We start from the raw sequence: 17,852 nt of genomic DNA on the forward strand, positions 1-17,852 counted from the left end.
TAACCTTAGTATTCAGCTGTTTGGTTACTTATTCCTTAATCTTCACACTCATGTCGGTTTTGAACTTCCTCAATTTTGCTTGACGGGAGGAAATGTCGGGTCAGTGGGCAATTTGTGAACCACTAGATTGGTGCTTAAACCCGGCATGTCGTTGTATGACCATGTAAAACGTTTTTGAATTCAATAAGTGCTTTGATTAGTTCTTCCCTGATGTTTGGTTCAATGTGGACGCTTATCTTAGCTTCCCTGATATCATTCGCATCCCCTAGATTGACGGCTTCCATGTCATTTGAGTTGGGCTTTTTTTTTCTTTTTTTTTTCAAATTGGCTCAACTCTCTGTTAATTTCTTCGAAGGCTTCATCCTCATCGTATTCCGACTTATCATCACAATATTGTACTATAAGTTCGAAATCAGATTGATTTTTTTTAGACTAGGTTGAAGATCCGTCGTGCATGTCATGTCATTAGAACCAGTATAAAGAGAACTGTTCAGAAGAGAAAAAGAAGAAGAAAAATTAAAACAAAATAAGGAATGAAGAAAAAAAACTTTCACTTTATTAAAATACTGGATAGCAAGGTTTCACACTTTGGTGAGCACAAAAAGAAATCTGGATTACAACCCTGGAATAATCCAGACAACAAGAAAGAAAATCAGAGCCCACTACCAAGACTCCCTTCGTATAGGAAGAGGAGTAGCCATTAAATTGTTGATTTTTGCTTTCAGCCCCACAAACTGTACATTTGCCCCACTGGACCCTTTTCCCAACACCATAACTGGCTTGTCATCTACCTTTTCCAACTATACCACCGTTTTTCCACTGGTCGACTTTTCTTTTAAACTGGCACGGATCATCATCACTGTTTGTGAGGGTTTCTTTAGCTCCCCTCCTTCGTGCACTAGCTCGATCATGTGGGTTTCATGGTGTGCCGGCAACGGGTTCTGATTGATGTTGGGTACCTCTGGTGTCTGAACCTCAATCTTGTTAGTGTCAATAAGATTTTGCACTGCATGTTTCAACTTCCAACACTTCTCAGTATCATGTCTGGGAGCCCCCGAACAATACTCACAGCTTACCGAGTGGTCCATATTTTTGGGAAGGGGATTTGGCAATCTGGGCTCAATAGGACTCAACAAGCCTAACTGCCTTAATTTGTGGAACAAGGCGGTATAGGTTTCTCCCAACTCAGTGAATGTTCTCTGTATTCTTTCATTTCTGAAAGCCTGATTTTCCCGAAAACCTGCCCCTGAAGAGTTCCTGTAGGCCCTTGGCGGCGGATAGGTGTTTTGTGTAGGTGGGTATGTGTTTTGGGGAGCCGGTGCGCGCCATTGTGGGTGAGCCGGAGGCTGAGCGTATGTCTGGGCATGGTGTATGGAGAAGTGTGGTTCTTGTGGCGGGTAGTAAGGTTGTGGAGGATAATTTGGAGTGTGAGGGTAGTTTGGGTGATGGGGTCTGGGTTGGTATCGAGGGGAAGGACCTCTCGATCTGGACCAGTTGCCTGCCTCTATTGTCGCGACCTCTTCTCTCTTTTTCTTTCCAAGCGCACCTTCCGTGCCGCTCTGAATGGCCTGAGTCGTTGCCTTGATTGCCGAGTAACTCAGGATTTTATTGGACTTAAGTCCCTCTTCTATCATAACTCCCATTTTCACTACTTCATTGAAGGATTTTCCAACTAACGTCACCAAGTGACCAAAGTACGTTGGCTCTAGAGTTTGCAGAAAATAGTCCACCATTTCGTTTTCCCTCATGGGAGGATCAACTCTGGCTGCCTGTTCTCTCCACCGGAACCCAAATTCCCGGAAGCTCTCCCCGGGCTTCTTCTCAAACTTTAGCAATGTGAGACGGTCAGGGACTATCTCAAGGTTGTACTGGAAGTGTCCTGCAAAAGCCTGTGCTAGATCGTCCCAGGTGTACCACCTACTCGGATCTTGTCTTGTATACCATTCCAGTGCTGACCCACTTAGGCTTTGGCCAAAGTAAGCTATCAGCAGCTCGTCTTTGCCACCAGCTCCCCTCATCTTGCTACAAAAACCCTGTAGATGTGCCACAGGATCGCCATGCCCTTTGTATAAATTGAACTTGGGCATCTTGAACCCTGCCGGTAATTGCACGTCAGGGAAAGGGCATAGATCCTTGTAGGCCACGCTGACCTGGTGGCCTAACCCATGCATGTTCCTGAAGGATTGCTCCAGGCTTTTGACCTTTCGAATCACCTCCTCATGTTCTGTGTTCTTAACCGGTTTCTCAGCTTCCTCTGGGATCCCAAATTGGGGTGTATATGTGTATGGCTCAGGAGCTTTAAAAGTGGGTTCAGGAGGAAAATATTGGGTGTTGTGAATTTGGAACAGTGGTTCACTAGACGATCTTTGTAATGTGGTTGGGGGAGGTTCCACAAAGACAGGAACATTTGGTAGTGGAGGGTTCTGATTGGGTGGCGGAGCTTGGGGATCATAGGCATCTAGTAGTGGTGGCTTGGGAAGCTTGTTGAAGGGCCGGGGGAAGGGTATTCTGGCGTGTGTCCCGGTGGGGGAGTAGGAGTGACGAGTGGTTCGGGCCCCTTTTGCACCTTAGCCATGGCTAGCTGCATTTCATTCATTTCCAATCTCATTTTTTCTATATTGGCCATCGCCTCCTTCAGCTTCTGATTGGCTGTCTTTTCCGACTCAACGCTGTTGTCTGACCCAGTCATGATTTCTGGTATAGGACCTTTCGATCTTGTTTGATAATGGTATGGTGCCAGTACGCTCTAACAAACTAACTGGTATTGATTAGAAAAATAACAAACTTGTCAATGTTAGAGTCTTACCAGATATTGTAATTGCACGTTGGGGGATGCAATGTTCTTAGGCAGTTAACCATTTCTAACATGCTTTTGCTCTGACCGCATGCATCATTCCGGCTTATTTTATTTGTGCCACTTTCGAGTGTTTCAGGGACCTCTCTTTTCTTCTTCTCTCTTTTTCTCTCTCTCTCTCTCTCTCTCTCTCTCTCTCTCTCTCTCTCTTTTCTTTTCTTTTATTCACTTTCTTTTTTTTAGCGGTGGTCGAACCTTATGTAGATTGCCTACGTATCATGTCCCCGCATGAATCAGACCTTGCGTAGTTCGGAACAATAAAAGATAAATAATAATAAAATATTTTATTTTTATTTTTATTTTTTTTCAATTTTCATAATAAAACAAACTTGATTATAAAAGTTTAAAAACTGACCATACTAACAGACTTTGACAAAAGACAACAAACGGACTCAAAAATCAAATAACTCGCATACTCTAATCAAAGAATTACAAACTCAAAAACAAACAGCCAGATTCCTTCCCCTATATGCCAATTTTAACCAAATGGTTGTTTTTCAGACGTGCCCCTTTTCAATTTCACATAAATTTTAAGGCCGGGAAGGACTATTTTACGACCTTTCACAAACTTGTTTGTTCTTTTACGAAAATAGCCCTTCAACAACTGAAAGATACTCTAAGGCTATCTCGGCAAGAACGGTTTAAGACATCACCGAAGCCGGGCCGGCTTATTTTAACTAAAAACCAAACGGTATTCACTTGATCACTGACTATTTTCTTGTTTTTCAAATAATAAAAGACCTGGTTTTGCAAACACGACCTTTCAGCACTTCGGAGACGAAGATTTTAAGGTTGTGCGGGATAACTGGTCGCAACCCAAAAGAATGACCAAAGATGGTCGTTTACGCCAAATCAGCCTTCCGGCGTCCCTTTCGAGAACATTCGGCTATTTTTGACAAAACGGCGTGACCCAACTTATTTATGACTCTTTTCTTGTTTTTTTTTTCAAATTAGAATAAAAGACTCGGTATTGCAAACATGGCCTTTCAGCGCCTCTGGGACGAAGATTTTAAGGCTGCGAGGGTCAAAAATCAAAACATAACCAAAGGTGGTTGTTTATGCAAAATCAGCCTTCCGGCGTCCCGTTTGGGAACATTTGGCTATATTTGACCTGAGCGGCATTACCCGACTTATTTATGACAAAGATTCGACATTTTTTGGCTATTTTTGCAAAGGAGAGGTTGGACATTACCCGACTTATTTATGACAAAAGTTTTGACATGTTTTTCAAAATAGGAAACCCGATATAGCCAACACGGCCTTTCAACGCCTCGAGGACGTAAATTTTAAGGCTGTGTGGGTCAATCGGTCAAAATCTAAAAAAAAATGAACCAAAGGTGGCTGTTTATGCAAAGTCAGCCTTCTGGCGTCCCTTTCGGGAACATTCGGCTACGTTTTGACAAAACAACGTCACCCTACATATTTATGACCTTTTCTTGTTTTTCAAAATAGAAAACTCAATATTGTAAACACGGCCTTTCAGCGCCTTGGGGACGAAGATTTTTAAGGCTGTGTGGGTCAACTGGACCAAATCTAAAAAAATGACCCAAAGGTGGCTGTTTATGCAAAGTCAGCCTTCCGGCGTCCCTTTCGGGAACATTCGGCTATGTTTTGACAAAACAGCGTCACCCGACTTCTTTATGATGAAATTAAAATTTGACATATATTTTTTTAGAGCTATTTTTGCAAAATGGGCGGTTGGACCCGACGAGGGTTGCCTACGTATCTCACGCCCTGTGAGAATCAAACCGGCGTAGTTCGCCAAATAAACTAACTGATTTTGAAAACAAACATATTTTTCCCCTTTTTTTTAGCAAAAGAAACTATTTTTCCTTTTCGTTTTTTTTTTTTTTTGAAAACAAAGCAAACTAAAATAAAGGACTTTTTCCTACACACTTTCTGCTTTTTTGGGTAAACAAACAATTTTAAAAGTAAAATATATTTTATTTTATTTTTTTAAAAAAAAATAAAAATTCGGCAGAGTTCCAACAGTACTTGGACACTGGATTTTTCTAAAATAATCAATTAACTCCCTAACTGTTATTTCTCTCTTTTTCTCTTTTTTTTCAATTTTCCAACGTTCCCGAGATTCAAAAACCGGTCAACATGCGGGTTCGGAATAAATGCACAGCACAAATAGGATGCAGCAGGATGGTCTTTTCATTTCAGGTTGCTAGTCCTAGACGGACCCAACCCCTGTGTTGAGTCCCCTAAGTCAAATGCAACATGATGCAAATAATCGTTCCTATTAGGGATCCGGCATGAAGTCATGTTATTCTATGTTCAAAACCTGAGTCGGTGTTCTAGACTGTGTACCTGAGCGGACAACTCAAGTCGAGGAGGGGGCAACTTACCGGGAACCAAAAGGCCATCCGGCTTCGTAACTTGTCCGAGCCTCTTTTTTATTTCAGGGTATGACACTAACAGAATAGGGAGTCTCAACCAGTAAGCACATCCCCGGAGGTGAAGAGAGAAGGGTTCGACACAGTTTATATATACAGTCAAATAATATCAAAGCGGTAAAAGCAACATTTAGCACATTAGGCTCAAACATGTAAAAATCAGATAAAGCCAAATATAACAATTTATCTAAGCTCGAATTTCTAACCCTGAACCAATGGTTCTGGGTTACTCATTCCCCAGCAGAGTCGCCAGAGCTGTCACACCTCCTTTTTCCGTCCCCGCGAGGGGGAAGGAGTTTTTCCAATTAAAGGACAATCGAAACGGGATTTGTTTGTTTATTTCAGAGTCGCCACTTGGGAGATTTAGGGTGTCCCAAGTCACCATTTTAATCCCGAATCGAGGAAAAGAATGACTATGTATTACAGTCCGCGAACCAGAAATCCGGATAAGGAATTCTGTTAACTCGGGAGAAGGTATTAGGCATTCCCGAGTTCCGTGGTTCTAGCACGGTCGCTCAACTGTCATATTCGGCTTGTTTATCTGATTTTATACAATTATGAGCTCATGTGCAAGTTTTAACTTTTAACCGCTTTCGTCATTATTATTATATATTTTTTCAAGAATTGCAACATCATGGAAATACATCTCCAACCACGTCACATCAATGCACCCGTGGTTGTTGGCACATTTCAACTCTGTTGAGATTTGGATTTGGGTCACATAAATGTGCACCCGAGTTTTAAGAAAATTAAATTATTAAAAGGCGTGCCTAAAGCGACTAGCGTATCATTTACTTTGGGTAGGGCCGTGAAATTTTGCTAAACGGTCCATCCCGAAGTCTAAGCAATTTTAAAGCAAATATTTACCGAGGGCCCCACAATTTTGTATTTTTATTCGGTGAGGCTCATCTCATTCTTATTTTTTAAAGGAATTTGCAACGTCATGGATATGCATCTCGGACCACGTCACAATCAATGTACCCGTGATTAGAGACACATTTCGACTCCGTTGAGATTTGGATTTGGGTCACATAAATGTGTACCCGAGTTTAAGAATGTAATTTAATTAAATCGCGTCTAAAGAGTATAACGCGTTATTATCTTTGGGAAGGCAGTGAAATTCACTAAACAGTCCATCCCGAATTCTAAGTATTTATTATGACCAATTATTGAGGGCCCCGCAATTTGCATTTTTATTTGGCGAGGCTCGTCTCATCATTTTTTTTTAAAAAAGGATAATCTTAGAATGACTACATTTTTTTATTTTTTCGTTTTTCTCTAAAATAAATGAAGAAAATGTCCTACTTTATTTACATACTTTCGAGTTATTATAGTTAAGTTTCGAAAGTGAGTCGTTTAAAGAGTTTACATGGGCAGCGCATAGAATGTTCTACATACAGACAATAAAAGAAAGAAAAGACTACATTAAACTACAACTTCAAATCTTTCTCATTTTTGCATTCATGTTTCGAGTAGCTTACAAGATGAACCAGTGTATCGTTTGTGTACCTGGTATTGTCAATACAAGAAGAAGAAGGTCAGCAAAGTAGTATGTAACACAACAACATACAGCGGCAGAAAGCCCAACACAGTAGCTTCAACACCTCAGTCCAGAAATCCCAGCAACACGGAGAAAACTAGTAAAAATGGAGAAGACAAATAGTGCAGAAATCTCTCTTTGTTTTTTTCTTTCTAGATTTGAACTGACTATTTCAGATCTTAAGCGAGGCAATGAAACAGTAACTATTCTTTTCAACTTCAAAACTCTCCAAAATGAATTCTGTCCCTGTATATTCAGTGTATCCAGAATGTATATCGGGTGTATACTTCTCACTCCGCCCCCTCTTTTTTTCTTCTCTCTATCTAGTTTTTCCTCTCTTTTTTTCCACCCTTCTTCCTAAATTTTCTCTTCTATTTATAGCAAAATTTTCGAAATTTTCAGATTTGTTTTTTATTATTTTATTATTTTTTTAATTAAAAGAAATCCCACTTACAAATTGCTTTTATTTTTTTAGAAAAAGAAATCTCACCTTTATTTACTTTTATTTTTAAAATTCCAACTTTAATTACTTTATCTTATTTAAAATCCCACTTTTTATTTTTTTAAAAGAGAATCTCACTTTATTTAACTTTTCTTTAAAAAACAAACCACTATCTTTTCTTTTTCTTTCAAAAATGCTACTTTCAATTACTTTAAATTTTTTAAATTTTCAGATACCTTTATATTTATTTTTTAATTCCAACCTTCTTTTACTTTTTAATTTTTTTAAAAATTTCCACAAAACTTTTTATTTTTTTAAATTTTCCACATTCTTTTACTTTTTTTTTTAAAAGAGAATTCCACCTATTTTTACTTTTATATATTTTTTTATTCAATACTTCCCTTTTTCTTATTTTTTTAAATCATTCCCGAAATTATTATTTTTGTTTTAAAAAAATATTTTCGGATTTTTTTATATAAAAAACAAAAAATAATAATAAAAATATTAATAGTGATAATTCAGCTTTTAATTTTTTTGGTATTTTTATCCTATAATAAAAAGTATAATAAAGCTAAAATAATAGTAGGTTAAAACCCCTAAAATATTTACATAAAAGAAGTGATAAAAAAAATTAAATGTTGTCAAAAATTAGGTGTTCACATAGCCTAAGAGGTTTTTTTCAAGTAACTTCTTACCACCTCAGTATTTATCTCAATAGGAGAATGATCAGAAACACATGGTACCTCATACACTGCTTCTAAGCTACTATGTTTAGTAAACCATGATGCATTCCCAAACACCCAATCAATGTTACTGTATATTCTTTCTCCAGCATATCTTTTGTTACACCACGACCACTGACATCCTTTTCTATTTAATTGCCCCACTCCAATATCTTTTATACAATTCTGAAAATCTACTATCTCATTTTGATGAATAGGCTGACCATTTATTCTATCATTGACAGATAGAACACTGTTAAAGTCTCCTATCACCAACCAAGACTCTTGCATTGTATTATAAATCATCCTTAGTTGATCTCATAACTCCTTCCTTTCATGTAACTTGTTCTTGCCATACACAAAAGTAATACAACATTCAAATTGGGATCCCTTATCCTTCACTTGACAATGGATCACTTGATTAGTGACCATCAGGATGTTGACTTGCACCTTAGCATCTTTCCAGAATACCAATATTCTGCCAATAGGATTTATCTGTTCATCTGAAAAAATCTGCCAGTCCTTTCCAAATTTTCTTTTAACTTTACTAACACTCCTAGGCTTTATCTTTGTCTCAAGGCAGCCTAGTAGAGTAATTTTATTTTTCAGCAGATACCTTGATTTCTCTCTGCTTATAGGGCTTATTCAGCCCTCTTATATTCCATGCACTTATTATCATGGGGGATTTTCCTCATTGAGGTCAATCCCTTCAGTCCTTCTTATAGTGCTGCTAGGCTCTTGTATTGTCAATGTACTGTATTTGTTAGTCATTAACAGCTTTTCTATATCATGACCATTCAGCACTTTTTTGTTGTTTACCTTCATCTTTTGCTTTCCTTTAGATCTTTGCTGTGGCTGAAAATTCTCCTCTTGATTTTCTCTGTTCTGATTTTCTTTTTGTTCTTTCCCCTGATCATTCATCTCCTTATCCTGTGCTATTGCTTTTTCCTGCACCTTTTTTTCCTGCACCTTTGCTGTTTTTCCTTGGTCCACTGTGGCTTTTACTTTCCATTGCATCTTCTTTTGTTGCTTCATTCCAGCTTGTCTATCCTGTTTCTCCTCGTTGTATTTTTGCTTCTCGATTGAGGCTTTTTCACAATTTACTTCATGTTTGCCTATTTGGAAGCAAGCTTCACAAAAATCTGGTTTCTATTCATACTCTAGTTCTTGTTCCCTGTGTATACCCTCTTCCTCCTCAATTACCAATACATTTGGTAACTCCTGTGATATATTCATTTCAATCAACATCCCAACATATGAAATTCTTTCACCTTCTTCAGTTAACCTATCAGAGCATATAGGTGTCCCAATACAGCTTGCTATTCGACCTAAATTTTCCTTTGTCCAATACTCTACTAGCAGCCCTGGGAATATCACCCAGATTGGAATATTCCTGGTTTTCTCCTTACTCATTTGGAATTTAGGTTCTCATTGCTTCAATATCATTGGTCGATTATTAAATGTATATGGTCCTTTCTGTATAACCAGCTTCTTATCATCTTCAGATTCAAATTTGAAAACAAAATATTCATCATCATGAAGAAAAACTTGTGGAGTTGCTACAAAGTTCCACACACCATACACAAACTTAAGCATGTCTTTAAACGATGGATTTCCTCCCATTACATACCCAATTAGCGATGCCTGCCATTTCTGAATTTGCTCCTTGACTTCAATTTGATTCAGTCGAACCATCTTCACTCCATCCTTGATAATTTGGGGGTAATACTCCAATTGCATCCCCTGTCGTTGAGATCTGTTTCCTTTAACCACTTCCGCTAAGTTTATCCCTATTCCCTCAGAATTTGGCCTCTGATTTGAGAACATAAGTTTCCTAGCTGCTTTCGCCATTTCCATCTCATTTGGTGCAGGATCTGCAGGAGTCTTAGCTATCGGAGTTGCCTGTGCTTGAATTGCCACCAGCTCCTCCGATTTCTTCCTCTCTTGTCCATGCAGAACAGTTGGTGCACTCCCCATGCCTTTCATCCAATGGAATAGTTGCACCGAGTCTAGAGCTTGGGGAATCTCCGTTTCTGGTATAACTAGTCTAGTATCGTTATCATCTGTCTTATCTTCCTCGTCTACAGTCGATTCCTTAGCTATGGAGTTCTTCTTCCTCTGTCTCGCCATCTCCACCAGTGCAAGTTAGCAGATCTTGCTTAACGTGCGCCGAGAGATGTAGGAATTATTAACGTGCGCCGAGAGCTGCCTGGCCTTTCATTTTGTTACCCAAATAAATAAAAGGAAGAAGGTACGTTGATTACAAGACATTTTAATATATTATTATTAAATAACGTACCTTCTTTTTTTATTTGGGTGAAAAAAATGAAAGATCCGGTTCAATAATTTACCCTTCCAATGTCGTGAATCTCATGATTTCAGTCTATCGTCATTATTAGAGATTATACTAAAATGTGCGTTGAATGAAGTATAACGAGTCAACAATATTGGATAGCAAAGAAAAATATAATCATAGTTTACTTAAATTTATATTCATATTTAATCATCTTAAGATATACAATTTCATTTCATTTAATAAGTAAACAACAACAACAACAACAAAAAAAAAATAAAAATAAAAAATAAAAAAAATTAGAGCGTGGATTTCTATTTCACCTCTACCAGTTCCTCGACCACTCCTGTCACCCCCTCCCCCCCCCCCCCACTCTAGCCCTTTAATCAATAGCTATGTTCAAGTTATTAACTTTGCAAGAATTTTCATTAAAAGATTTTGGAATTGCTTAATACTTAAGCCTTTGCGTTGGACAAAATAATTAAATGTTATAAACTGGATAGAGTAAAATTCTTAACTAGTCTAAGTCACAAATAACTAATTAATGCCACATGTCTGTTTAGGATAATCTTCCGGGCCAAGTCCACCAAACTTGTACGAAAGTTGGCAATAACTTTCACAAATAACCCCAAAAGCAAAGTCGTCTTCCTGTAATTGTAAACAAATCAGGTGTCAAAAATAATGGAGGTAAATAACGCAACTTGCCTGCTTACCAATTACTCAAGCTTCTATCTTCTCCTATTAGCTTTGCAGAAGAATTACATGAAATTTTAAAATGGTGTTATATAAAATCTAAAGATTGTCACAACATACATTTGTGAAGTTCATGACGGAGGACGAATGGATGAGACGGATTACGAAGTGATAGGTTTTTAGGCTGATAAGCTTTTAAGGAAGAGATGCATGGGATACCTTACGTGAATCCCACATCTAGGGGGAGGGGGGGGGGAGCTTGGATTAAATATTGAACAAATTCAAGTGGTATATTCGATTTTGGGATCAATATGATGTTGCTCAAAGAAGAAATCTATGAAGTCTAAAGGACCAAAGTAATAACGTGTGTCACGAACCGTCGTAACAGTATGATGGTGGGGGTAAAGCTGAGCAAGGATGCTAAATTCATATGGGGGAGTATATGTGAAGCTCATGACAAAGGACTGTTGATAAGAGCGGATCAAAGATTGACGGGCTTCTAAGTTAAGAAGGACACGTAATGTGAGACTTTAGTAGAGGCCCTTTTTGGCTTACTATGGCATAGTCCAAGGGATAAATCTATATAAAATCTGCTGGATCAAAGCAAACAATACGTGCCAATAATTTGGCTGTGACATCATTGTTTTAAAGTATATGTTTACAGACTTATGAATGCCCTTTAAATTATAATTTTTGCAGAAAACGTATTTTTGGTTGCAAAATATATACAGTGACAAAAACAAAATGGAGGAGAAACTAGAATTGAAAAAAAAAAAAACACTTATTACTTGTTTTGACGGAATCGAAGGACCTAACCTTAGGCTGCTTCCATTGTGAAATTCAATAAAAAAGAGTTTCTAAAGTGAAGCAAATATAGGTAAAGAGAAAACCAATCTTACAATGATATGTTTTCTGGCATGGGATAGGTTAGATTATATTTTCAAAATACTGTCCGACCTGCCAAAACTGTTTCTTTCATTGGGCGTGCACATTGTGAACCTTGAATCGGTATTAAAATTTCTACCTTGTAAGCATCTCGACTAATTTCACAGGATACCGACTATCTTCCACCAACACAAGTACTAACTAACTTAGTTCACCAACTTTGGACAAATGGGAAGAGATCACCTAGTGTTTTTGTGCTAGGACCTTCTTTTTGGCTCTAGTGTTGCCATTTTCCCATGTGATGTGAACAAAAGTTGACATGACAAATGTTACTCCTTGAAACAGTGATGGTGGATGAAAGATCTCAAGATTACATGTAAGGTGAAACCAAAAAGACATTCACTACATACGAAACATTGCTAAATTATTCATCAAGAATAAGAATCACATCAACTTCTGACTTATAACGAGGTTATTCACTCTTAGAAACTGCTTTCAACAGTTGTCAGAAAAGATAACTTAAAGTAAAAAATAACATAAGATTGCAAAATGAATAATGTACGAGCACAAGGTAACATAGAATACAACATTCAGATATGAATTGAATGATTGGAGCATGTTGAAACACAAACCGTCATCAACGCCTTCCAGATGCCACTGATTCAGTAGAGAAGAGATACTTCACTCGTGAAAGAACAGAGTCATGGGCAGGATCATAGGGATGGTCCTTTGATGGAATCTCCAGAATGGCTGGAATTGGTTTGTTGTAGCTATCAACCAAAAATCTTATCATGTTGGCAACCTGAAAAAGAGAGACCAATGAGTGGTAAAATTAGGTAGACTCAGATATAGACTCTTTCGGAACCTGGTTCTACTTGGTGCAACTACAAATAGAAGGAAGAAGGTGCCACCAGCTACCTTTAAAATGCATACATAAAGCACATAATACTCTCACTTCAACAGAAAAAATCCTTCACCATATTAGACAAATTTCAATTGAAGAACTAGTTCATGCTGATATATGTTTAGTAGACTGAATTGCAATGTCAAAAAAATAAAAGGAGTATATCAGCACCTATTCCACACTGTATCTTATCTACAGACAACAATACTTGAGGACTGCTTTGAGATGGGAAGTACTAAACCGAAATAGTTATTCAACAGCTTAACTGTGTTTAACATCGGGCGGGGGGGGGGGGGGGGGTTTACTGGATTTCACTGTTGCCAGACTGACTGGTTTTCCTTTCCTACGAGACAGTACAACAAATCTTTTGCCCTTAGCCTGGTTTCTATATCAGTCTGAAATTGGACAGAAGTGGTGAACTCCTCTTTCCTACCCAGGCCAAGATTCGCTCCCCCTCTCTTACTCCTCCTCCTACCCTTCCAACTTTACCCAACTTTTGTTTTCCTGCCCATCCAACTTTAAGACTTTTTGTAGTGTTAAATTTGGATAGATAAAGTAGGCTTCATATGGTATTTCGTAATGACTAATGTCTTTGCTTTTGAAAATTCTTGGTATTAGCTAGAGATTAGACAAAAGAATTGATGGAACCATCACAGGGACAGATTGTACTTGGAAGCTTAGCCTTCCCAAATAGCATATCGCACTTCATAAGTCAGTCATGCAAGTCTCTCATCCCAGCTTGCTTTGGCTGAAGAGCACTTGAGGTTTGGCCACTAATTAGGTACTTCAGAGTTAAGATAAACTCTGCTTTTGGTCAATCCAATTTGCAGCCCACATTCAACAAACTAAACTAATTTCAATGATACATAAGTAGCAGTTGACTAGTTCAGATGACGAAACACTCATTGCACAGCGTTAAATACTTCTTCAGGTGATGGCATAATCAGCAAACTGTTGATAACTTTACATGTAACTGTTAATCAATCAAACTCACAACACAAAAATAGCAAAGAACTTACATATTGGCTGATTAACACGATTGCAATATCTTCTCTTGTGGTGAATTCCTTAAAAGCATCTTCAATCTGCTTCACCGTTGCTTCTAAACCATAAGGCAAACAATCAAGATTACTGTCTTTTAAAAACAATTGAATAAAAGGGCAGCCCGGTGCACTAAGCCATGCAGCCGTACCCTACATTTCTGCAAGAGGTTGTTTTCAGGGTTTGAACCCGTGACCGCCTGGTCACATGGCAGCAACTTTACCAGTTACGCCAAGGCTCCCCTTCTTAAAAATAATTGAATAACATCAAATAAAGTAAAGTTCCAGCACTCAAAAGAAGACCCTTACATTTTATTCTTCCATCCTTTCCTCAGCTGTTAGTTTATATGTGAGCTACTAATTGAAAATAAATGTAGATGAAATACTTATAACCAAATGAACATAAGTAGTTCCTTCATACATCCCCTCTCCACTAACTGTTTTGTCTGGAGATCAATATTAACAACAGATCTATTTTATGCACTTTACTGGTATCGTTTAAGGAATTATCAGAGGTCATTATTGTACCAAGTGGTGGAAGTGAGGTCATTATTGTGGTGGAAGTGCATAATCAGATAAGACGTGTACAGATTCTCAGACAGACATAAGCATCTCGGTTAATGTTGCAAATAACAATGGCTATTTTCTCCCTTCAATTTTACCACACATTACCCTTACTACTGGCACCACGAGTCAAGGGCATAAGCCAAACTAAACACAAAAGAGCAATGATCCCCATTTTGATAATGAAATGTAGACCCTAGCAAGGAGGAGCACAGATAGACAAATTTTAGCATTAATTGCATATAAGTAACCACTCTTGGATCTAATGGTCAGAAGACCCTGATCATTAACCAAGCGTCTGAGCCCTTGTTCACAATGGTGACACAACAAAAATCAAAGGCAAATAATTGCCAGTATATACTCAGGTTAACTTTTTGGTTTCATTTTGTGAAATATCTTAGGAAGGAGGGGGTAATGGAGAGAACTAGTTGTGTTCTTCCCAACGTGATAACTTACTTGATATAAATGATTTACAAGATACACATACTTATAGGTGTGAAAATATAGTAGAAAATACAAAAAAATGTGTTAACAAAAGAAATAATTGAGCATTGTGCATTTATTGCCCAGTTGACTACATTTCATATGAAAATAATGCGTTTATTACTGCCATCAAATTCAAGGTTTACCCCGTGATAATAAATATTTTCAAGGCGCACAATGAATGTACATCTTCCATCATTTATTACGTTCACCCTTATTTTGTATTTTACGAATGCTTTCAACACTTAATGCTTATCAGCTACTTTAAATCAGCTAAGCCATACGGGCTCTAGCTCACACGTAGGAAGAGAAAATAGAACATACCAATCCTAGACGTCAAAGTTCCATTAACACAAATACAAGGGCATATGGTCTTCAATCAAGTTACTACTACGCAACATGGATATCATTTTGGTGGAGAGTGGAGGCTACAACATATAAGTTGAAAGCGGTTATCCACACAAGATCTTTTTTGCAAGAGAATACAAGGGAACATTTGTTATCAGAGCACTTTGTTTCCGAGCAAACTACCAAAATACTAAAAACAAATTTTATGTGGAGCAACATGAAATGGGTATGGATGACTCTGTCCTTGGTAAACAGTTTCAGCAATCTCAGGGTAATTTGTTTATGCAAATCATCAAGCAAAGTTATAATCCATCATGAAACTGTCATTTAGGAAGAAAGTGAATGCTACTGCAGAGAAAGTAAAAAGAACAATGCCCAGTGATAGAAATCAGAAATTCTGAAGTTGAAACATACTTGAATCCACAATGAGATAATTTGTTTTCCTCCTCAAATCAACATTGCCAACTCCAGCCAGTAAAAATCCAGTAATTGTATCCTGCATTAGAAAAACAAAAGATATTGAGATTACTTGATAGGAGTAAAGATATCTTTGATATTTGAATTGGACATTTATCAAGAGGAAGAGATATAACAGGATCCCAGTGGTGTATTCAAATCATACTATTTCTTCAAATTGCATAAAAGATGTAAACTTGCCACTATCCTTTATCACTTAGGCTATGAACTAGACAGAATCAATGGTCTGGCTGGTAAAGCTATCCCTTAAGCATTTAATCACTTGGTTGATTATTCCTTCAGGGATATCTGATAATATCGCAATAACAGAACGAGATTAGCATGGCTAGAAAGCATATCGCAGATTTGACTCTTCCAAAATTACAAGACAGGTCATCATTGATAAGCCAAAAAATATCCTAGAGAAAGAGAAACAAGAGTCAGCAAGCAACAACTCATTCACACAAACCGTCCATGAGTATTTCTTAGGACAACGATATCATGACAATTTTATAGTACCTTGATCCATGCATCAGTCTTCCTTTTCAATGGTGTTTTTAATTCAACTTTTACCATTTCATTCTTTTATCTTGTTTAAGTGGTAGATTGACATACTTATTTAGTCTAGCACTTCCCATTCATAAATTCCTGCTGCATATCCACAGATTTCACCTTAACATAATGCTAACAAAAGGTTCCAATGGATTTTATGACGTAAATTGACTTTATGAGAAACTTCAACCTAGATAATTTTCAAAAAGGGACGATTAATTTTGCTTAATTTTTTTTCAACAGAATGTTGTTTCCATGTGTAACATGGATACTTAAAATGGCTAAAGCTCAACCACACAAAAGCTTCAGATATGAACCCTGCATGTACTCCATAGTCTTATTAGAAAGCAACTAAAAAACTGTTAAAGCTCAGTTTTCTAATTTTTTTCTCTGTTTTTGATAACCGAGAAACCCTCGAGGGCCAGTTGTGCACAGTTCGAACCTAGGTGGATAATGGGCATGCCCCTCTACCCTTCTCCACTTAAATGCCATTTCAAACTCGTGAAGTGTGCGTAACCCACACATCAATTGTTGTGCTCTTACCACTAGCCCAAAGCCCTGGGACAGTAAATCTTGGTCATTGATACAAAGAAAATAAGCAGATTATGTGAATTCTAAACATATACAGTATACAGAACAAGTGCTAATTTCAAGCTAATGTAAATACCTCATCAGCAATCATAGCAATAAGTGCAGAGTTGCTGGTTTTAATTGGAGTTCGGTTAGTCATCTAACACTACAACAAGATTTCTGCAAATAACATAAAATCACCAAATTAACAAACACTTAAAAGCATGAATCTTGAATACATAAAACAAATTCACATTTCAAATTGAATTCTAAATAGTTAAGAAAAAGTCATCAAACCACTCAAAATCTTTACAATTCTAATAATACACAAAGTTTGATGAAACCCCACATAAGATTTTCCTATGTTTCACATTCTTAGAATTATTATGCAATTAACTATCATAAAATAGTCAGATCCCATGAGAATTTATATGAAAGAGGAAGCCTCATACGCGTAATTGAAGAGGGTTGAAGCTTACCTTCAAGTTTTATTCAGGCTTAATAGAGGAATACAATGGCGAGAGACAGATCGAGTAATACTGTCAGATGTTTATTTAAATGATTGGAAGTTGAAACTTTTAGAATGGGTATAACTTGTAAGCCTAATAGTTCTGGACACGTTTACAAAAGATAATTTTATAAGGTTTGTTGATTGTAGGGCTAAATTTGCCCGATAATATAACTAAGAGCTCGTTTGGATGAACTTGTTTTAAGTTACTTGCCAAAATAGCTTTTAAGCCATAAGTTAGGAATTCTAATTTTTTGCTTTTCGTTTGTTGTTGTCATTTTAGCTTAAAAACAAGTGCTTAGAAGCACTTTTTTACTTTATTCAAACACTACAAAATGACTTAAAAGCTATTTTGGCTTAAAAGCACTTAAAACAAGCCAATCCAAACGGGCTCTAATAATGGTAGGGATAAATTTGACCCGATAGTATAACAGAGTTTAAATATAAACAATATATGAAAGTAGATGGATATATTTGGCCCTTTTCCCTTTACAAAACTACCCACGTCCTTTCCTACACTCACATTGCTTCCTCGTTTAAAAGTAACACAACTAATTAATTCTTAATAACTGTAAAATATTACCATACACAAATGA

General features: G+C 37.3%; 1 protein-coding gene across 3 annotated transcripts; it reads right to left on the reverse strand.

Annotated features, from left to right (window-relative positions):
• Nucleotides 1-10,675: 10,675 nt before the first annotated feature.
• On the reverse strand, nt 10,676-17,352 carry LOC104226499 (V-type proton ATPase subunit F-like). 3 transcript variants are annotated; one of them, XM_009778511.2, is made up of 6 exons: nt 17,228-17,350; nt 16,846-16,928; nt 15,585-15,666; nt 13,755-13,837; nt 12,464-12,633; nt 10,676-10,901 (listed from the first exon to the last, which is right to left on the reverse strand). In XM_009778511.2, exons 2-5 carry the CDS (start codon nt 16,906-16,908, stop codon nt 12,469-12,471), a joined length of 393 nt encoding a protein of 130 aa, XP_009776813.1. In that variant the 5' UTR covers nt 16,909-16,928; nt 17,228-17,350; the 3' UTR covers nt 10,676-10,901; nt 12,464-12,468. The 3 variants fall into 3 exon arrangements, with proteins under 3 accessions (XP_009776813.1, XP_070024430.1, XP_009776814.1); XM_070168329.1 differs by having other exon boundaries at nt 13,755-13,834; nt 17,228-17,349; XM_009778512.2 differs by lacking the exon at nt 10,676-10,901 and having other exon boundaries at nt 12,209-12,633; nt 13,755-13,834; nt 17,228-17,352.
• Nucleotides 17,353-17,852: the final 500 nt, after the last annotated feature.

The sequence above is a fragment of the Nicotiana sylvestris genome, chromosome 2, assembly GCF_000393655.2.
Source record: "Nicotiana sylvestris chromosome 2, ASM39365v2, whole genome shotgun sequence".
In the NCBI taxonomy this organism is placed as follows: domain Eukaryota; kingdom Viridiplantae; phylum Streptophyta; class Magnoliopsida; order Solanales; family Solanaceae; genus Nicotiana; species Nicotiana sylvestris.

Bases quoted from the DNA above. Each gene is read 5' to 3' on its own strand.
- LOC104226499 (XM_009778511.2), bottom strand. From the start codon at position 16,908: ATGACTAACCGAACTCCAATTAAAACCAGCAACTCTGCACTTATTGCT. The intron at 15,667-16,845 runs GTATTTACATTA...TTTCTAATGCAG, and splicing joins TTGCTATGATTGCTGATGAG to GATACAATTACTGGATTTTT. The intron at 12,634-13,754 runs GTAAGTTCTTTG...TCTCTTTTTCAG, and splicing joins TCGTGTTAATCAGCCAATAT to GTTGCCAACATGATAAGATT.